The 22,640-nt window shown below is 48.3% G+C and overlaps 1 protein-coding gene across 1 annotated transcript; it reads left to right on the forward strand.

Moving 5' to 3' along the window:
* Positions 1 to 8,547: 8,547 nt before the first annotated feature.
* On the forward strand, positions 8,548 to 20,450 carry LOC142928903 (uncharacterized). The gene is made up of 5 exons (XM_076069381.1): positions 8,548 to 8,951; positions 13,266 to 13,311; positions 17,225 to 17,326; positions 17,831 to 17,894; positions 20,185 to 20,450. The coding sequence occupies exons 1-5, from the start codon at positions 8,764 to 8,766 to the stop codon at positions 20,409 to 20,411; spliced, it is 627 nt and encodes a 208-aa protein (XP_075925496.1). The 5' UTR covers positions 8,548 to 8,763; the 3' UTR covers positions 20,412 to 20,450.
* The last annotated feature ends 2,190 nt before the right edge of the window (positions 20,451 to 22,640 follow it).

Consider the following 22,640-nt stretch of genomic DNA (forward strand, 5'->3'; position numbering starts at 1 on the left):
AGTGTAGCTACACGATCACTCACCCAGTGTAGCTACACCCAGTGTAGCTACACCATCACCAGCGTAGCTACACCATCACTCACCCAGTGTAGCTACACCATCACTAGTGTAGCTACACCATCACTCACCCAGTGTAGCTACACCTTCACTCACCCAGTGTAGCTACACCATCACCAGCGTAGCTACACCATCACTCACCCAGTGTAGCTACACCATCACCAGCATAGCTACACCATCACCAGTGTAACTACACCATCACTCACCCAGTGTAGCTACACCATCACCAGTGTAGCTACACCATCACTCACCCAGTGTAGCTACAACATCACCAGCGTAGCTACACCATCACTCACCCAGTGTAGCTACACCATCACCCAGTGTAGCTACACCATCACCAGTGTAGCTACACCAACACTCACCCAGTGTAGCTACACGCTCACTCACCCAGTGTAGCTACACCATCACCAGAGTAGCTACACCATCACTCACCCAGTGTAGCTACACCTTCACTCACCCAGTGTAGCTACACCATCACCAGCGTAGCTACACCATCACTCACCCAGTGTAGCTACACCATCACCAGCGTAGCTACACCATCACTCACCCAGTGTAGCTACACCATCACCAGCATAGCTACACCATCACTCAGTGTAGCTACAGCATCACCCACCCAGTGTAGCTACACCATCACCAGTGTAGCTACACCATCACTCACCCAGTGTAGCTACACCATCACCAGCGTAGCTACACCATCACTCACCCAGTGTAGCTACACCATCACCAGTGTAGCTACAGCATCACCCACCCAGTGTAGCTACACCATTACCAGCGTAGCTACACCATCACTCACCCAGTGTAGCTACACCATCACCCAGTGTAGCTACACCATCACTCACCCAGTGTAGCTACACCATCACCAGCGTAGCTACACCATAACCCAGTGTAGCTACACCATCACTCACCCAGTGTAGCTACACCATCACAAGTGTAGCTACACCATTACCCAGTGTAGCTACACCATCACTCACCCAGCATAGCCACACCATCACCAGCGTAGCTACACCATCACCAGCGTAGCAACACCATCACTCACCCAGCGTAGCTACACCATCACTCACCATCACCACCACCACCATCATCACCACCACCATCACCACCATCAGCACCACCATCAGGACCACCATTACCATCATCAATAACGACAACTGCCATTCGCCACTCAGTGGCGGTGACGTCACCACGACGCTTGTGCCAGGCTATGTGCACCTTGAGGCTACCACGTGAAGTGTCGAACGCCCGCTGGCAGGATGTAATGAGGCAGACCCAGCAGGTGCCACGGGTATACTGACTGAGATGACCGAGATGACTGGCTCATGCACCACCTGTGCCCCCTACTGTGCCAACTTGCTGTGCTTTAGCCACCCGGCGCTCCGCTCGTTGTTGTGAGCGACTGCCTCCAACTGCCCAGTAGCGTCCTTCACGAGCCTCCTCCACAGAGGCCGATCTTGACACCGCTGGTACCAGCTCCACATCCTCCTGTACCACATCACTCCATCTCTTCTCTAGCCCATGCCGCGCCCGTTTAGCCCCCTCGATCCGGCAGAACAAAAGCTGTTTAGGCATGCGGTGGCTGGACATGCGGGCAACATGGCCCAGCCAACGCAGCCTTGCTTGCCGGAGGTGCTCACCGATGGGACTTTGTCCAGATCTTTCGAGGATTTGTGAGCTCCTCACACAATCCAGCCTGGTTAAACCCAAGATTGATCGTAGGCAGGCCAGTCTAAATGTTTCTAACCGACGAAGATGTTCCATTAGGGGGGTCCACGTTTCGCAAGCATAGAGAACAGAAGGAATGACTGTGGCTGAGAAGACCCGAAGCTTCGTGCGGAGCGACAGACCACGTAGCTTCCACACAGCGTTACGCATCCAATTAAAAGATATTGCCGCTCGACTGATTCGGAGTGAGACCTCTGCTGTTAAACCGGAGCCGGTCATGAGCACACTGCCCAGGTATGGGAAACTTTCCACTCTCTCGACAACTGCCCCATCACATATTGGGAATTGTGGGGGTGGAGTGTCCGATGGTACAAAATACCCAGGCAGGTTCTTCGTTTTGGTGGGGCTGATGGTAAGGCGCCACCTCTTAGTGGCACACTCCAGTTTCAGCCGCAGCGCCTCCAACTCCTCCTCTGAGTGAGCCGCAATTACCAGGTCGTCGGCATACGTAACGTGGTTGACCAATAGGGAGCCATCCCTTGACCGTACCCTGGCATCGGTCAGCCTCACATTGTATCTGTACCAGATGGAAATTCCTCCGGTACAGCTACTGAAGGCTTCACGAACTACGTGGTCGAAATAGATGTTAAATAATATTGGAGCCAGAGGACATCCCTGTCGCACCCCAAGGTGAACAGGGAATGGCTCCGATTCCCGGCACGTAGTTTTATCCGGGCCCGCTCACCATCATGACGGTCCTTAATGATCGTGAGCAGCGGTTAGGGACTCCGAAAGCGCGAAGAACAACCCAGAGCCCAGGTATACTGGTGGTATCATAGGCTTTGACCAGGTCAATAAAGCAGAGATGTAGGTCTTGTTGGAATTCCCTACACCTCTGCTGTAGTAAACGGACAGAAAATATGGCATCTGTGCAGGACCTCCCTTTCCTGAAACCGCATTGGGGCTCCACAAGCCTCTCCTCAGCGCGCCTGGCAAGGCGATGTTGAATAATTCTTGCCAGGACCTTTCCTGGCACACTGAGGAGTGAGATGCCTCTGTAGTTGTTACAGTCTGTGTGGTCTCACCTTCTTAAATATGGGGACCACCAGGGCATCCTTCGAGTCCTGCGGAACTGGTCCAGTGGTCCAGACTGTTTGTTATGATGTCATGTAGGACAGTCTGTGCACAAACGCCACCCTCCCTCAGCATTTCGATTGGGAGATCATCTCTACCCGGTGCCTTTCCTGGTCTCAGACTCCGGATCGCCTTCAGCACTTCCTCAACAGATGGTTCTTCAGCCAGCCACTCACAGGGGGTGACTTCTTCCAATATTTGAACCACTGCAGCCTCAGCAGGGTCATCCCCACTTTGTGCCTCACGATGTTTTCCTGGCTGAGGGATTTCCCCCACCCCCAGGACTTCACAGAAATGCGCAGCAAAATCTGCAAACCTGTTCTTTGCGGGGGGTCGGAGATTGGATCACCGTTCTTTCCCCTAATGATGGTAAATAGGTGTGGCGCTGCAGTGTAACTACACCACCACCACCACCACCCACTCACCCACTCACTCACCAGTGTGATGTGAACCACTGCGTCATAGAGCAGCCAGGCCACGACCCATCGCTCTGCGGGCGGCAGCTGCAGGCGGCCTCCCACCACCCACGACAGAGCGAGGGCCGCGCGCGCCTGGAAGGCGCAGAGGGCGAGCGACAGGCACGCCGCTCGGCTCGGCCACGCGGGGTCATCGGCACCACCCCCAGCATCAGAGACAGCAGCAGCAGCAGGAGCAACAGGAGCAGGAGACGGCATCTCCATCACTGTCGCGCGCACGTGGGTGGGTAGGGGGTGGGTTGTAGGTGGGTAGGGAGTGGTTGTGGGTAGGGGGTGGGTAGTGGGTTGGTAGGGGGTGGGTAGTGGGTGGGTAGGGGGTGGGTTGTAGGTGGGTAGGGGGTGGCTAGTGAGTGGGTAGTGGGTGGGTAGGGGTGGGTAGTTGGTGGGTAGGGGTGGGTAGTGGGTGGGTAGGGGGTGGGTTGTAGGTGAGTAGGGAGTGGTTGGGGGTTGGCAGTGGGTGGGTAGTGGGTGGGTAGTGGTGGGTAGTGGGTGGGCAGGGGTGGGTTGTGGGTGGGAGAATCGCCGCTTTGCCCTGGGGATGGGTTTATTCATCATTTGAGGGGTGAATCTAAAATTGCCACATATTGTGAAAGGCCAGTATATGTTCATGGGGGGTTTGTGTCACATCAACAGAACGTGGCCATTTCGTTACTAGTACAGCACTAACCGGTTTCTCTGTGTTGGAGAGTTAAACCCACTACAACATTTACAATTCGTTACTAGTACAGCACTAACCTGTTGCTGTGTGTTGGAGAGTTAAACCCACTACAACATAGGTGGTACTCGCTAATAGCACTTGCCCCAACAGTCTGTTAAGGCTATACGGAGGATCTTTGTCTTTGGCTTGAACTTTTTTCGCACCGTACGTAGTCAACCGTGCCATGTGTGTGGAGGTACAAATTGCGTATCTCTCATCATCACCACGGTGGCTATGAGATGTTGACTACCTCGCCAGGTGTGCAGGAGGTCGTGGGTTCGATCACGACCCTGCCTGCTGCTGCTGTATATTCCGAGTCTGCGTCTCTCTCCACGTGGTGGATTTTTGTCCGGGTCCATTTAAAATGTCAGTGCGTTTAAATTATTTCGATGCTGCTATGCATTTCTGTGGGTCTCTGCGGGTCTATACGAGTCTCTGGGTCTCTGTGGGTCTGTAGGTCTCTGTGGGTCGAAGGGTTTCTGTGAGTCTATGGGTCTCTGTGGGTCTCTGCGGGTCTATGGGTCTCTATGAGTATGGGTCTATGGGTCTCTATGGGTCTATGGGGTCTATGGGTCTCTATGAGTATGGGTCTACGGGTCTCTATGGGTCTATGGGGTCTCTGTGTGTCTCTATGGGTCTCTATGGGGTTATGTGGGTCTCTATGGGTAATCTGTGGGTCTCTATGGGTATATTGGTCTCTGTGGGTCTCTGTGGGTCTCTATGGGTCTCTGTGGGTCTCTATGGGTCTCTGTGGGTCTCTGCGGGTCTATATGGGTCTCTATGGGTATCTGTGGGTCTCTGTGGGTCTATGGGTCTCGAAGATTCCGTAGAAAAACGCGTTTAGAGTATTTGGCTGCTATACATTTCCACAGACACGACGACGATGATAATTTAAATGTATATTTTTTTGTTACACAGCGTATGGGGCCGTCCATAAATGACGTCACGCGATTTTGGATGATTTTTGACCCCCCCCCCTCGTCACACGGCGTCGCAAAAAGTCAGACCCCCCCCTCAAACATGACGTCACAAAAATATAAAAATATAAAACATGCTTCAAATCGCTTTAAACTATTGTCATTGTAGTGCGTATTTAATGTGGCGCTGCACTCTGATGTTGCAGGAGAAAATATGTATTAAAAAGTCTATTTAATTAAGCAGAACGGGTTGTATATAATTATTGAAAGTTGCCCATTTTGATGTGACGTCACATTTCTCAAACACCCCCCTCCCTCATATTCTTAGCTCTTTCGGTAAAGTCACGTTGAAGGGAAACAATAAATAATAAAATATATATAAAACAATAAAAATTCTCACGACGTTTCGACCATAACACAAACGGTCGTCATCAGGTGTGTCAGGTTGCATTAATTTATTTATTTGTAAACGGTGTATTTATTTATTTACTTAAAAGCGTCAGCGCCACGCGCAGCAATTTGGCAGTTTATTTAGAAGGACTAGTCCATCTATGTTCTGAAAAGAGGAGGGGGGAGACGAAAAATTATTGTATGCTGTCTGAAAGCCACTGTAAGCGTGAACAATCAATTAAGACCTGAAATGGTTTATCAAATCCTTCCAATGATTGCTAAGCCAGAATCCATCTTCTCGGTTGAAATTGTCTCTGTGCTTGTATATGTGGATAGCCTCATGAACGAATCTCTTATGGTAGCCAGATGGCTTACAAAGAACCTCTGTCTTGGAAAAGTCAATGTCATGTGAGCCTACTGAATTATAACAATGATCTACCACGGCTGAGGTGTTGGTCCTACTGTGTTTAAGGTCTGCTTTGTGTTCACGAATGCGGTCCGAGACATGGCGTTTGGTTTCTCCAATGTAACTACTACCACAGAGGCAACTTAGTTTGTAGACACCAGGGTACTGTTGGTTTGTGTGATGAGGCTGATTCAACCGCATTAATGGATCAATCTAAACAGTTTTCATTGAAAACTTCTGCTGCCAGGCCACCAAGATTATACGGCTTACCAAAAAAAACATAAAGTAGATACACCCCTTCGTCCCATCGTCTCTACTATCAACTCCCCCACCTACAAATTAGCTCGTTTTTTGTCTGAAATCCTGCGTCCTTTCACTGGAAAAACCACCTCTGCGGTACAAAATTCTACTCACCTGGAATCGACAATCAAGGGTATTTCCCTTTCCCCAGACGACCTGCTTGTCAGTTTTGATGTAGTTTCCTTATTCACCAAGGTTCCTGTACCTGACACCATCGCGAATGATTGAAGACTTGGTTCATCAAGGACTAAGCACTTAGGTACCCCCCCTGGTGAGACACTGTTTAACCAATACATACTTCACTTGGAATGGAACTTTCTACAAACAAAGTGAGGGCACCCCAATGGGCTCCCCCTATCTCCGGTTATAGCTAACATTTTCATGGAGAAATTTGAGACTGACGCCATCCAGACTGCCACTCTGTGCCTCACCTTATGGAAGAGGTAAGTGGATGACACTTTTGTCATCTGGCCACATGGCCGGCCAGCTCTAGACCAATTCTTCGACCACATCAATTCCATACACCCAGCCATCAGATTTACCATGGAAGTCGAAAAGATGGCAAGCTACCTTTTTTGGATGTCCTAATAAAAAAGAGACCTGATGGTTCAATGAGCCACTCTGTCTACAGGAAAGCTACCCATACGGATGCTTATCTGAAACCGGATTCCCACCACCATCCATCACAGAAGAATTCTCTCATCAAGACTCTGTACCTTAGAGCCCAATGCATATCCGACCAGGAACACATAGGCAGTGAACTCAAGCAGGTACACCAAGCTCTTAAAGCTAATGGTTACTCCGACTATACAATTCGCAAAGCTATCACTCAAACCATGAAGAAGTCTATGGGCAGTGCTGAGTCTATGGTGCAGTATTAAGTCGAAGGGGCAGTGTTCAGTCTATGGGCAGTGTTGAGTCTATGGGCAGTGCTGAGTCTATGGGCAGTGTTGAGTCTATGAGCAGTGTTGAGTCTATGGGCAGTGCTGAGTCTATGGGGCAGTGTTGAGTCTATGGGCAGTGCTGAGTCTATGGGCAGTGCTGAGTCTATGGGCAGTGCTGAGTTTATGGGCAGTGTTAGTCTATAGGCAGTGCTGAGTCTATGGGCAGTGTTGAGTCTATGGGCAGTGCTGAGTCTATGGGCAGTGCTGAGTCTATGGGCAATGTTAGTCTATGGGCAGTGCTGAGTCTATGGGCAGTGTTGAGTCTATGGGCAGTGCTGAGTCTATGGGCAGTGTTGAGTCTATGGGCAGTGCTGAGTCTATGGGCAGTGCTGAGTCTATGGGCAGTGTTGAGTCTATGGGCAGGGTTGAGTCTATGGGCAGTGTTGAGTCTATGGGCAGTGCTGAGTCTATGGGCAGTGTTGAGTCTATGGGCAGTGTTGAGTCTATGGGCAGTGCTGAGTCTATGGGCAGTGTTGAGTCTATGGGCAGTGCTGAGTCTATGGGCAGTGCTGAGTCTATGGGCAGTGTTGAGTCTATGGGCAGTGCTGAGTCTATGGGCAGTGCTGAGTCTATGGGCAGTGTTGAGTCTATGGGCAGGGTTGAGTCTATGGGCAGTGCTGAGTCTATGGGCAGTGTTGAGTCTATGGGCAGTGCTGAGTCTATGGGCAGTGTTCGCCGAGCCGTTGAAACGGAAACGGCCAGTGCGCACGCGCGCGTTGGCGCGGCGGTCACGTGGTGCGTTGGTTACGTAACGCTCTTCGTGACGCGCGTAGAACTGACACGTGACTAGCTACGTCATTATGAGACGAACTCTGACAAGGACGCACGCTTTTTCACACGCTCTAAAAAAAATCTAAATACACTCTCTCACTCTCTCTCTCACACACACACACTCTCACACACTCTCTCACACTCTCACACACTCTCACACACTCACTCTCTCTCACACACACACACTCTCTCACACACACTCTCTCACACACACACTCTCTCTCACACACACACTCTCACACACACACTCTCACATACACTCTCACACACACACTCTCACACACACTCACACACACACTCTCACACACACACTCACACACACACTCTCTCAGAGTCTCACACACACTCTCACACACACACTCTCACACACACACACACACTCTCACACACACACTCTCTTTCACACTCTCTCACACACACACTCTTTCACACACACTCACACACACACACTCTCTCACACACACTCACACACACACACACTTTCTCTGAGTCTCACACACACTCTCACACACACACTCTCACACACACACACTCTCACACACACACTCTCTTTCACACTCTCACACACACACTCTCTCACACACACTCACACACACACACTCTCTCACACACACTCACACACACACTCTCTCAGAGTCTCACACACACTCTCACACTCCCTCTCACTCTCTCACACACTCACTCTCACATACACACACTCTCACACACACTCTCTCACACACTCACACACACACTCTCTCTCACACTCTCACACACACTCTCACACACACTCTCTCACACACTCACTCTCACACACACACACTCTCACACACTCTCACACACACACACTCTCACACACACACACACGCTCCCATACTCTCTCACACACATACACGCTCCCACACTCTCACACACTACCTCGAAAACACTGACACGCTATCTCGCAACGCTCACCCACACGGCTCATTCCCTTCATTGACGCCGAGCGGAGGGATAAGGAGGGTGAGGTTGCTTCAGAGGGAGAAGATCCGCCATGCTATCTCAGCGCACGTGGCTCGTCTGCCTGCTGCTGCTGCTGCCTCTGCTGCTTCTGCTGCTGCTGCTGAGCCCAGGCATGGAGGTGGACCCTCCGTTGGCCTCGCTCCCCGTTACAATGCCACCGCCGCTCGTAGCGTCGGGCGTTTGGAGGCCGCATTCTCTGCTCACGGCGATTTGGCGCTGGTAAGTAAACCTGAAACGACTTGGGGCCGTCCATAAATGACGTCACGCGCCTAGGTGGGGGTGGGGGTGGAGGATGGGTCAGACATTTGTGACGATGTGTGACGAGGAGGAGGGGTGGGAGGGTTTGAGAAATGTGACGTCGCATCAAAATGCGCAACTTTAAATAAATATAGACAACACGTTCTGCTTATATTGTTAGTTCTTTCGGTCAAGTCACCACGTAGAAGGGAAACAATAAAATAATAAAAATATCAAACAATAAAATTATCACGACGTTTCGACTGCAACACGAGCAATCATCATCAGGTGTGAAAACCACAGCAGGAAATAATTGTAAAAAAGTGGCGTTTTATTTTAACGTTAGCACCACGGAGAGCGATTTGGCAGTTATTCATATGGACGAGTTGTGTTAAGGGGTCGTCCATAAATGATTGTTCACGCTTATGGTGGCTTTCAGACCGCATCCATTATTTTCGTCTCCCCCCCTACTCTTTTCCGAACATAGATGGACTCATATTCTTAGCTCTTTCGGTAAAGTCACGTTGAAGGGAAACAATAAAATAATAAAATATATATAAAACAATAAAAAATCTCACGACGTGTGTTATGGTCGAAACGTCGTGAGAATGTTTATTGTTTTATATATATATTTATTATTCTATTGTTTCCCTTCAATGTGACTTTACCGAAAGAGTTAAGAATAATAATTATTGCAGTCACGAAAGCTTTAAATCAAAATAGATGGACTCGTCCATCTGAATAACTGCCAAATCGCTCTCCGTGGTGCTAACGTTAAAAATAACCCGCAACTTTTTTTAAAATTTGCTTGATGTGGTTTTCACACCTGATGATGATTGCTGCTTGTGTTGCAGTTGAAACGTCGTGAGAATTTTATTGTTTTATATTTTTATTATTTTATTGTTTCCCTTCCACGTGGTGGTGACTTTACCGAAAGAACCAAGAATATGAATCCCTGCAGTCACGAAAGCTTTAAATCAAAACGTTCTACTTAATTAAATAGATATATATTTTTAAATAAATGTTTTCTCCTACAACATCAGAGTGCAGCGCCACATTAAATACGCACTACAATGACAATAGTTTAAAGCGATTTGAAGCATGTTTTATTTTAAAATTGGAAATATTTTTGTGGGGGGGGGGGGGGGGCAGAGCTTTGTGACGTCATATTTGAGGGGGGGTCTGACTTTTTGTGACGTCGTGTGACGTCATTTATGGACGGCCCCTTTTAACTTTTTTGTTATATATTCATCTAAAATGTTTTAGCCGGGTAAGGCGCGCTTCCGTGGCTGTCTGGAACGCTGTCTTCCTTCCGTTATTAGGAAGCCGCTGGGAGCTTTGATGCCACTTTGAAATCATCACCGAGATCGACAAACTCATTTCTGCGAAAGTGCTTCTTGTTGTCGTGACTGCAGGAATTCAAATTGTTTGGGTCTTTTGGTAAAGTCACCTTGATAGGTTCAAAATTAGTCAAAATAAACAAAAAAAAAGACAACACACAGCAAACCGGTTAGTGCTGTACTAGTAACGAATTGTAAATGTTGTAGTGGGTTAAGCTCTCCAACACACAGCAACCGGTTAGTGCAGTACTAGTAACGAATTGTGAATGTTGTAGTGGGTTAAACTCTCCAACACACAGCAACCGGTTAGTGCTGTACTAGTAACGAATTGTGAATGTTGTAGTGGGTTTAACTCTCCAACACACAGCAACCAGTTAGTGCTGTACTAGTAACGAATTGTAAATGTAGCAGTGGGTTTAACTCTCCAACACACAGCAACCGGTTAGCACTGTACTAGTAACGAATTGTAAATGTAGCAGTGGGTTTAACTCTCCAACACACAGCAACCGGTTAGCACTGTACTAGTAACGAATTGTGAATGTTGTAGTGGGTTTAACTCTCCAACACACAGCAACCGGTTAGTGCTGTACTAGTAACGAATTGTAAAAGTAGTAGTGGATTTAAAACTCCAACACACAGTAACCGGTTAGTGCTGTACTAGTAACGAATTGTAAATGTTGTAGTGGGTTTAACTCTCCAACACACAGCAACCGGTTAGTGCTGTACTAGTAACGAATTGTAAATGTTGTAGTGGTTAACTCTCCAACACACAGCAACCGGTTAGTGCTGTACTAGTAACGAATTGTAAATGTTGTAGTGGGTTTAACTCTCCAACAAACAGCAACCGGTTAGTGCTGTACTAGTAACGAATTGTAAATGTCACAGTGGGTTTAACTCTCCAACACACAGCAACCGGTTAGTGCTGTACTAGTAACGAATTGTAAATGTTGCAGTGGGTTTAACTCTCCAACACACAGCAACCGGTTAGTGCTGTACTAGTAACGAATTGTAAATGTTGTAGTGGTTAACTCTCCAACACACAGCAACCGGTTAGTGCTGTACTAGTAACGAATTGTAAATGTTGTAGTGGGTTTAACTCTCCAACAAACAGCAACCGGTTAGTGCTGTACTAGTAACGAATTGTAAATGTCACAGTGGGTTTAACTCTCCAACACACAGCAGCCGGTTAGTGCTGTACTAGTAACGAATTGTAAATGTTGCAGTGGGTTTAACTCTCCAACACACAGCAACCGGTTAGTGCTGTACTAGTAACGAATTGTAAATGTAGTAGTGGGTTTAACTCTCCAACACACAGCAACCGGTTAGTGCGGTACTAGTAACGAATTGATAATGTTGTAGTGGGTTTAACTCTCAAACACACAGCAACGGGTTAGTGCTGTAAAAGTAAGGAATTGTAAATGTCGTAGTGGGTTTAGCTCTCCAACACACAGCAACCGGTTAGTGCTGTACTAGTAATGAATAGTAAATGTCGTAGTAGGTTTAACTTTCCAACACACAACAACCGGTTAGTGCTGTACTAGTAACGAATTGTAAATGTTGTAGTGGGTTTAACTACCCAACACACAGCAACCGGTTAGTGCTGTACTAGTAACAAATTGTAAATGTTGCAGTGGGTTTAACTCTCCAACACACAGCAACCGGTTAGTGCTGTACTAGTAACGAATTGTAAATGTAGTAGTGGGTTTAACTCTCCAACACACAGCAACCGGTTAATGCTGTACTAGTAACGAATTCTAAAAGTAGTAGTGGGTTTAACTCTCCAACACACAGCAACCGGTTAGTGCGGTACTAGTAACGAATTGATAATGTTGTAGTGGGTTTAACTCTCCAACACACAGCAACGGGTTAGTGCTGTACTAGTAATGAATAGTAAATGTCGTAGTAGGTTTAACTTTCCAACACACAACAACCGGTTAGTGCTGTACTAGTAACGAATTGTAAATGTAGTAGTTGGTTTGACTCTGCAACACACAGCAACCGGTTAGTGCTGTACTAGTAACAAATTGTAAATGTCGTAGTGGGTTTAACTATCCAACACACAGCAACCGGTTAGTGCTGTACTAGTAACGAATTGTAAATGTCACAGTGGGTTTAACTCTCCAACACACAGCAACCGGTTAGTGCTGTACCAGTAACGAATTGTAAATGTTGCAGTGGGTTTAACTCTCCAACACACAGCAACCGGTTAGTGCTGTACTAGAAACGAATTGTAAATGTTGCAGTGGGTTTAACTCTCCAACACACAGCAACCGGTTAGTGCTGTACTAGTAACGAATTGTAAATGTTGCAGTGGGTTTAACTCTCCAACACACAGCAACCGGTTAGTGCTGTACTAGTAACGAATTGTAAATGTTGTAGTGGGTTTAACCCTCCAACACACAGCAACCGGTTAGTGCTGTATTAGTAACGAATTGTAAATGTTGTAGTGGGTTTAACTTTCCAACACACAGTAACTGGTTAGTGCTGTACTAGTAACGAATTGTAAATATTGTAGTGGATTTAACTCTGCAACACACAGCAACCGGTTAGTGCTGTACTAGTAACGAATTGGCCACGTTCTGTTTACGTAACGCAAACCCCTTAAATAATTGGCCATGTCGGGTGGTGGTGGCTTTAACGACACAGTAATTCATATTAACGCGATCTAACATCAAACAAACCTTAATTATTGATATATTATAATCATATATATTATAATCATATATATTATAATCATTGCGTTGGTCATCCCGACACCACTCCCCCCACCTCTCCCCCCCCACCCCTCCCCCCACCCCTCCCCCCACGTCTCCCCCCCACCCCTCCCCCCACGTCTCCCCCCACCCCTCCCCCCACGTCGCCCCCCACCCCTCCAACCACGTCCCCCCACCCCTCCCCCCACCCCTCCCCCCACCCCTCCCCCCACGTCTCCCCCCCCCCCCCCTCTGTGTTTCAGGGGAAGCTCCACGGCGTGGCTGTCATGGCTCAGCGTGACAATTCAGGTGAGACTCCCGTCCCGTGTCTCTCTGTCTCTGTGTCTCTCTGTCTCTGTCTCTGTGTCTCTCTGTCTCTGTGTCTGTCTCTGTGTCTGTCTCTGTGTCTCTCTGTGTCTGTCTCTGTGTCTCTCTGTCTCTGTGTCTCTCTGTGTCTCTCTGTGTCTCTCTGTGCCTGTCTCTGTGTCTCTCTGTGTCTCTCTGTGTCTGTCTCTGTGTCTGTCTCTGTCCCAGGCCGTGTCTCTGTCTGTCTCTGTGTATCTCTGTGTCTCTGTGTTTCTGTCTCTGTCCCATGTCGTGTCTCTCTGTGTCTGTCTCTGTGTCTCTCTGTGTCTGTCTCTGTGTCTCTCTGTCTGTCTCTGTGTCTCTCTGTATGTCTCTGTCTCTGTCCCATGCCGTGTCTCTCTCTGTCTGTCTCTGTGTCTCTCTGTTTGTCTCTGTGTCTCTCTGTCTGTCCCATGCCCTGTCTCTCTGTGTATGTCTCTGTTCCATGTCGTGTTTCTCTGTGTCTGTCTCTGTGTCTCTCTGTGTCTGTCTCTGTATCTCTCTGTGTCTGTCTCTGTGTTTCTGTCTCTGTCCCATGCCGTGTCTCTCTGTGTCTGTCTCTGTGTCTCTGTGTCTCTCTGTCTGTCCCAGGCCGTGTCTCTCTGTGTATGTTTCTGTCCCATGCCGTGTCTCTCTGTGTATGTCTCTGTCCCATGTCGTGTCTCTCTGTGTCTGTCTCTGTGTCTCTCTGAATCTGTCTCTGTGTCTCTCTGTGTCTGTCTCTGTATCTCTCTGTGTCTGTCTCTGTGTTTCTGTCTCTGTCCCATGCCGTGTCTCTCTGTGTCTGTCTCTGTTTGTCTTTGTGTCTCTCTGTCTGTCCCAGGCCGTGTCTCTCTGTGTCTCTCTGAATCTGTCTCTGTGTCTCTCTGTGTCTGTCTCTGTGTCTCTCTGTTTGTCTCTGTTTCTGTCTCTGTCCCAAGCCGTGTCTCTCTGTGTCTGTCTCTGTCCCATGCCGTGTCTCTCTGTGTCTCTCTGTATGTCTCTGTGTCTCTCTGTCTGTCCCGTCCCGTGTCTCTCTGTGTCTCTCTGTTTGTCTCTGTGTCTGTCTGTCTGTCCCAGGCCGTGTCTCTCTGTGTCTGTCTCTGTCCCATGCCGTGTCTCTGTTTCTCTCTGTATGTATCTGTATCTCTCTGTATCTCTCTGTGTCTGTCTCTGTGTCTCTCTGTGTTTATATCTCTGTCCCGTCCCGTGTCTCTCTGTGTCTGTCTCTGTCCCATGTCGTGTCTCTCTGTGTCTGTCTCTATCCCGTCCCGTGTCTCTCTGTGTCTGTCTCTGTGTATCTCTGTGTCTGTCTCTGTCCCGTCCCTTTTCTCTCTGTGTTTCTGTCTCTGTCCCATGTCGTGTCTCTCTGTGTCTGTCTCTGTCCCATGCCGTGTCTCTCTGTGTCTGTTTCTGTATCTCTCTGTGTCTGTCTCTGTGTCTCTCTGTATGTCCCAGGCCGTGTCTCTCTGTCTGTCTCTGTCCCATGCCGTGTCTCTCTGTGTCTGTCTCTGTATCTCTCTGTGTCTGTCTCTGTGTCTCTCTGTCTTTCTTTGTCCCATGCCGTGTCTCTCTGTGTCTGTCTCTGTCCCATGCCGTGTCTCTCTGTGTCTGTCTCTATGTCTCTCTGTTTGTCTTTGTGTCTGTCTATCTGTCCCAGGCCGTGTCTCTCTGTGTCTGTCTCTGTCCCATGCCGTATCTCTCTGTGTCTGTTTATGTCCCATGTCGTGTCTCTCTGTGTCTGTATCTGTGTCTCTCTGTATCTGTCTCTGTGTCTCTCTGTGTCTGTCTCTGTGTCTCTCTGTCTGTCCCAGGCCGTGTATCTCTGTCCCATGCCGCGTCTCTGTGTCTCTCTGTCTGTCCCAGGCCGTGTCTCTGTGTGTCTCTGTCTGTCCCATGTCGTGTCTCTCTGTCTGTCCCAGGCCGTGTCTCTGTGTCTCTCTTTTTGTCTCTGTGTCTCTCTGTTTGTCCCAGGCCGTGTCTCTCTGTCCAATGCCGTGTCTCTGTGTCTCTCTGTATGTCTCTGTGTCTCTCTGTTTGTCTCTGTGTCTCTCTTTCTCTGTCCCAGGCCGTATCTCTCTGTCCCATGCCGTGTCTCTGTGTCTCTCTGTCTCTTTGTCTCTCTGTCTGTCCCAGGCCGTATCTCTCTGTCCCATGCCGTGTCTCTGTGTCTCTCTGTATGTCTCTGTGTCTCTCTGTCTCTCCCAGGCCGTGTCTCTCTGTCCCATGTCGTGTCTCTTCGTCTCTCTGTATGTCCCATGTCGTGTCTCTGTGTCTCTCTGTCTGTCTCTCTGTCTCTCTGTCTGTCCCATGTCGTGTCTCTGTGTCTCTCTGTATGTCTCTCTGTGTCTCTCTGTCTGTCCCATGCCGTGTCTCTGTGTCTCTCTGTCTGTCCCAGGCCGTGACGTAGTGTAGTAGTATATAATGTTGTGTAGTAGTGTATAATGTAGTGTAGTAGTATATAATGTAGTGTAGTATATAATGTTGTGTAGTAGTGTATAATGTAGTGTAGTAGTATATAATGTAGTGTAGTAGTATATAATGTAGTGTAGTAGTGTATAGTGTAGTAGTATATAATGTAGTGTAGTAGTATATAATGTAGTGTAGTAGTATATAATGTAGCGTAGTATATAGTAGTATATAATGTGTTTAGTAGTATATAATGTAGTATAGTATACAGTATTGTATAATGTGTATAGTAGTGTATAATGTAGTGTTGTATATAGTAGTGTATAATGTGTATGGTAGTGTATAATGTAGTGTAGTATATAGTAGTATATAGTAGTGTATTACGTGTATAGTAGTGTATAATGTAGTGTAGTAGTGTATAATGTAGTGTAGTAGTGTGTAATGTAGTGTAGTATATAGTAGTGGAGTAGTGTATAATGTAGTGTAGTAGTATATAATGTAGTGTAGTAGTGTATAGTGTAGTAGTATATAATGTAGTGTAGTAGTATATAATGTAGTGTAGTAGTGTATAATGTAGTTTAGTATATAGTAGTGTATAATGTAGTGTAGTAGTGTATAGTGTAGTAGTATATAATGTAGTGTAGTAGTATATAATGTAGTGTAGCAGTGTATAATGTAGTGTAGTAGTATTTAATGTGGTGTAGTAGTACATAATGCAGTGTAGTAGTATATAATGTAGTAGTATATAATGTAGTATAGTAGTGTATAGTGTAGTAGTATATAATGTAGTGTAGTAGTACATAATGTAGTGTAGTAGTTTATAATGTAGTAGTATATGATGTAGTGTAGTAGTTTATAATGTAGTGTAGTGGTGTATAATGTAGTGTAGCAGTATATAATGTATTGTAGTAGTATATAGTAGTGTAGTAGTATATAGTAGTGTAGTAGTATATGGTAGTGTAGCAGTATATAATGTAGTGTAGTAGTATAGAATGTAGTGTAGTAGTAGTATATAATGTAGCGTAGTAGTATATAGTGTAGTAGTATATATTGTAGTGTAGTAGTATATAATGTAGTGTAGTAGTATATAGTAGTGTAGCAGTATATAATGTATTGTAGTAGTATATAGTAGTGTAGTAGTATATAGTAGTGTAGTAGTATATAGTAGTGTAGCAGTATATAATGTAGTGTAGTAGTATAGAATGTAATGTAGTAGTATATAATGTAGTGTAGTAGTATATAGTGTAGTGTAGTAGTATATAATGTAGTGTAGTAGTATATAATGTAGTGTAGTAGTATATAATGTAGTGTAGTAGTATATAGTAGTGTAGTAGTATATAATGTAGTGTAGTAGTATATAATGTACTGTCGTAGTGTATAATGTAGTGTAGCATATAGTAGTGTATCATGTAGTGTAGTACAGTACATGCCGTAGAACACGTTTGGAATCGACCTTCGTCTTTGTCTTTGCCTCTGCGTTCTGCCCCAGGACTTCCACCTGTGGCTGACCGTGTCTCAGTGCGCATCCTGCACCAGGTCATGCAACGTCATCGTCTTTGTGACGTCACTCGCCGGGATTTCCCTTGGATTGGTGGGTAATGCACGCGAACAGCAAACTCGCCCGCCCGCTCACCACTCGTACACTCGCTCACCACTCGCTCACTCGGCCGCTTGCCCACTCACCCACTCGCTCAATCGCTCACCAATCGCACACTCGCTCACCACTCGCTCACCACTCGCTCACCACTTGATCACTCACCCACTCTCCCACTCGCTCACTCACCACTCGCTCATTCACTCACCGCTCACTCAACACTCGCTCACTCACTCAGCCACTCACTTCCTCAATCACCACACAAACTCACCCCCCACTGTGTGTGTGTCTGTGTGTGTCTGTGTGTGTGTCTGTGTGTGTCTGTGTGTGTGTCTGTGTGTCTGTGTGTGTGTCTGTGTGTGTGTGTCTGTGTGTATGTGTCTGTGTGTGTCTGTGTGTGTGTCTGTGTGTGTCTCTGTGTGTGTGTCTGTGTGTCTGTGTGTGTCTGTGTGTGTGTCTGTGTGTGTCTGTGTGTGTGTGTGAGTTCCTGTCTGCCTGTAGCTCGCCTGCTGCCTCTACTTCCTCCAGAGACGGACGGTGCCAGATCCCATGGTGCTCATGCAGGGTAAGCGACGTTTTGGTCTCGCGGCCTACGGCAGGAACGCCTTCACGGGCTCCATAGATCTCCATGGATCTCCATGGGTCTCTGTTTTTCCGTGTCTCTATGGGTCTCTGTGTGTCTCTATGGATCTGTGTTTATCTATGGGTCTCTGTGTATCTCTATGGGTCTCTGTGTGTCTCTATGGGTCTCTGTATATCTCTGTTTTTCTGTGTCTCAATGGGTCTCTGTGGGTCTCTGTGGGTCTCTGTGGGTCTCTGTGGATCTGTGTGTATCTATGGGTCTCTGTGTGTCTCTATGGGTCTCTGTGTGTCTCTATGAATCTGTGTGTATCTCTGGGTCTCTGTGTATCTCTATGGGTCTCTGTGTGTCTCTATGAGTCTCTGTATGTCTCTGTTTTTCTGTGTGTCTCTATGGGTCTTTGTGTGTCTCTATGGATCTGTGTGTATCTATGGGTCCCTGTGTATCTCTATGGGTCTCTGTGTGTCTCTATGGGTCTCTGTATGTCTCTGCTTTTCTGTGTCTCAATGGGTCTCTGTGGGTCTCTGTGGGTCTCTGTGTGTCTCTATGGATCTGTGTGTATCTATGGGTCCCTGTATGTCTCTGTTTTTCTGTGTCTCTATGGGTCTCTGTGGGTCTCTGTGTGTCTCTGTGTGTCTCTATGGATCTGTGTGTATCTATGGGTCTCTGTGTGTCTCTATGGATCTGTGTGTATCTATGGGTCCCTGTGTATCTCTATGGGTCTCTGTGTTTCTCTATGGGTCTCTGTGTGTCTCTATTAGTCTCTGTATGTCTCTGTTTTTCTGTGTGTCTCTATGGGTCTCTGTGTGTCTCTATGGATCTGTGTGTAACTATGGGTCCCTGTGTATCTCTATGGGTCTCTGTGTGCCTCTATGGGTCTCTGTATGTCTCTGCTTTTCTGTGTCTCAATGGGTCTCTGTGGGTCTCTTTGGGTCTCTGTGTGTCTCTATGGATCTGTGTGTATCTATGGGTCTCTGTGTGTCTCTATGGGTCTCTGTATGTCTCTGTTTTTCTGTGTCTCTATGGGTCTCTGTGGGTCTCTGTGTGTCTCTGTGTGTCTCTATTGATCTGTGTGTATCTATGGGTCTCTATATCTCTATGGGTCTCTGTATGTCTCTATGGGTCTCTGTATGTCTCTGTTTTTCTGTATCTCTATGGTTCTCTGTGTGTCTCTATGGGTCTCTGTGTGTCTCTATGGGTCTCTGTGTGCCTCTATGTGTCTCTGTGTATCTATGGGTCTCTGTGTATCTATGGGTCTCAGTGTTTCTCTATGGGTCTCTGTGTATCTATGGGTCTCTGTGTATCTCTATGGGTCTCTGTGTGTCTCTTTGGGTCTCTGTGTGTCTCTATGGGTCTCTGTATGTCTCTGTTTTTCTGTGTCTCTATGGGTCTCTGTGGGTCTCTGTGTGTCTCTGTGTGTCTCTATGGATCTGTGTATATCTATGGGTCTCTGTGTATCCCTGTGGGTCTCTGTGTGTCTCTATGGGTCTCTGTGTGTCTCTATGGGTCTCTGTATGTCTCTGTTTTTCTGTATCTCTATGGGTCTCTGTGTGTCTCTATGGGTCTCTGTATGTCTCTGTTTTTCTGTATCTCTATGGTTCTCTGTGTGTCTCTATGGGTCTATGTGTGTCTCTATGGGTCTCTGTGTGTCTCTATGTGTCTCTGTGTATCTATGGGTCTCAGTGTTTCTCTATGGGTCTCTGTGTATCTATGGGTCTCTGTGTATCTCTATGGGTCTCTGTGTGTCTCTATGGGTCTCTGTATGTCTCTGTTTTTCTGTGTCTCTATGGGTCTCTGTGGGTCTCTGTGTGTCTCTGTGTGTCTCTATGGATCTGTGTGTATCTATGGGTCTCTGTGTATCTCTATGGGTCTCTGTGTGTCTCTATGGGTCTCTGTGTGTCTCTATGGGTCTCTGTATGTCTCTGTTTTTTCTGTATCTCTATGGGTCTCTGTGTGTCTCTATGGGTCTCTGTATGTCTCTGTTTTTCTGTATCTCTATGGGTCTCTGTGTGTCTCTATGGGTCTCTGTGTATCTCTATGGGTCTCTGTGTGTCTCTGTGTATCTATGGGTCTCTGTGTATCTATGGGTCTCTGTGTGTCTCTATGGGTCTCTGTGTTTCTATGGGTCTCTGTGTGTCTCTGTGTAACGACACGTGTTTGACCTCCTCCTTCCCACCCCTACTTTCCTCCACCTCCACCTCTTCCTCCCCCCTCCTCCTCCTCCCCCCTCACCTCCCTCTCCCCTCCTCTCCCTCTACCTTCCCAACACCACCAGAGCGCCACTTCTTCCACCACGGCGGGCACGGCGACGGAATCTTCGTCTTCCTCGACGAGGAGGAGCAGGGGGAGCAAGAGGAGCGTGGTGGTGGCATGGTCGTCCACCCCGACCGCGACTTTGGCGACTTGGTGCGCTTCCAGCAGAACGCCGGCGACCTGCGCTGGATGGAACCCTTCCCGTGGGACGAGGACGACGAGGAGCTGATCCTGCTCTGGGATGACTGAGGGCGGCCCCGCGGATTAATAAAGCATCGTTCGAGTCGCCGTTGGCTTTGTGATTGTTGTTGTTGTTGTCGTCTCGTTCGCGTTAAACTGCCCCTACAGACATAACAGGGCTGTAGGGGGCGAGTGGCTGTGTGTAGCGAGCAGCAGCTGTAGACACACAGACAAAGGTCCCCCGTGTAGCCTCTAACAGGGCTGTAGGGGGCAAGTGGCTGTGTGTAGCGAGCAGCAGCTGTAGACACACAGACAAAGGTCCCCCGTGTAGCCTCTAACAGGGCTGTAGGGTCAAGTGGCTGTGTGTAGCGAGCAGCAGCTGTAGACACACAGACAAAGGTCCCCCGTGTAGCCTCTAACAGGGCTGTAGGGGCAAGTGCTGTTAGCGAGTAGCAGCACCTGTGAAGGCTACCGGCACTGTGGCACACGAGGGGGTGGGTGGCCAGCACCAGGCCCGACCGCCTTTGTCTCCCCAGTGGCGATGTTTACTGCACATCGCAGCAGGTACTCATTTGAGGCTAGGGGGAGGCCCTGGACCGGTTCAGATAATCGTCACTGGCGGTGTTGGCAGTGAGCAGGAATCGAATTCGGGTCGCCGGGTTCGTAGCACAGCGTAGCGCTAACCGCTACACTGACACACACGCACCACACAAAGATAAAGATCCCCCATATAGCCTTACCAGACTGTAGGGGCAAGTGCTGTTAGCGAGCACCTATGAAGGCCGGAACGGTACACGAAGGGGTGGGTGGCCAGCACCACGCCCGACCGCCTTTGTCTCCCTAGTGGCAATGCTTACACACCGCACCAGGTACTCATTTGAGGCTGAGTCGGTTCAGATAATCGTCACTGATGTTAGCCGTGAGCGGGAATCGAACCCGGGTGGCCAGGTTCATAGTGCAGCGCGCTAACCGCTACACTATCGCTCCCCACAGACACACACACACTGACACACAGACACACACAACAACAACAACCGCCATTCGCCACTAAGTGGCGGTGACGTCACCACGACACTTGTGCCAGGCCATGTGCACCTAGAGCCCACGTGAAGTGTCGAACGCCCACTGGCAGGAGGTCACGGGGCAGACCCAGGTGCCACGGGTCGACTGAGATGACTGAGATGACTGACTGATGCACCACCTGTGCCCCCTACTGTGCCAACCTGCTGTGCTTTAGCCACCCGGCGCTCCGCTCGTTGTGAGCGTCGCTCCTCCGCCCTCCGTTGTTGTTGGAGGGTGACTACCTCCAACTGCCCAGTTGCGTCCTTCACGAGCCTCCTACACAGAGGCCGATCTTGACACCACTGGGACCAGTCATCGGCAAGTCCACTCAGCTCCACGTCCTCCTGTACCAGATCACTCCATCTCTTATCTAGCCCGTGCCGCGCCCGTTTAGCCCCCTCAATCCGGCCGAACAAAAGCTGTTTCGGCATGCGGTGGCTGGGCATGCGGGCTACATGACCCAGCCAACGCAGCCTTGCCTGCCGGAGGCGCTCACCGATGGGACCTTGCCCAGATCTTTCAAGGATTTGTGAGCTCCTCACACAATCCAGCCTGGTTAAACCCAGGATGGATCGTAGGCAGGCCAGCCTAAATGTTTCTAACCGTCGAAGATGTTCCATTAGGGGGGTCCACGTTTCGCAAGGGTAGAGAAGGGAGGGAATGACCGTGGCCGAGAAGACCTGAAGCTTAGTGCGGAGCGACAGACTAGGTAGCTTCCACACAGCGTTACGCAACCGATGAAAAGATATTGCCGCTCGACTGTTTCGGAGTGAGACCTCTGCTGTTAAACTGGAGCCGGTCATAAGCACACTACCCAGGTATGGGAAACTCTCCACTCTCTCCACAACTGCCCCATCACCAATTGGGAGTTGTGGGGGTAGAGTGCCCGATTGTACAAAATACCCAGGCAGTTGCTTAGTTTTGGTGGGGTTGATGGTAAGGCCGCACCTCTTAGTGGCACACTCCAGTCTCAGCAGCAGCATATCATCTCCTCCTCTGAGTATGCCGAAATTACCAAGTCTCCGGCATACGTAACGTGGTTGACCAATAGGGAGCCATCCCTTGACCGCACCCGGGCATCGATCAGCCTCCCATTGTATCTGTACCAGATGGAAATTCATCGGGTACAGCTACTGAAGGCTTCACGAACTACGTGATCGAAATAGATGTTAAATAATGTTGGAGCCAGAGGACATCCCTGTCGCACCCCAAGGTGTACAGGCAATGGCTCTGACG

This window comes from Petromyzon marinus, chromosome 24 (genome assembly GCF_048934315.1).
Source record: "Petromyzon marinus isolate PM22_M1 ecotype Great Lakes invasive population chromosome 24, UKy_Petmar_22M1.pri1.0, whole genome shotgun sequence".
NCBI lineage: Eukaryota > Metazoa > Chordata > Hyperoartia > Petromyzontiformes > Petromyzontidae > Petromyzon > Petromyzon marinus.

Coding starts and splice junctions, on each gene's coding strand:
- LOC142928903 (XM_076069381.1), top strand. CDS start 8,764: ATGCTATCTCAGCGCACGTGGCTCGTCTGCCTGCTGCTGCTGCTGCCT. Junction 13,312..17,224: donor GGCTCAGCGTGACAATTCAG/GTGAGACTCCCG, acceptor GTTCTGCCCCAG/GACTTCCACCTGTGGCTGAC. Junction 17,895..20,184: donor TCCCATGGTGCTCATGCAGG/GTAAGCGACGTT, acceptor CAACACCACCAG/AGCGCCACTTCTTCCACCAC.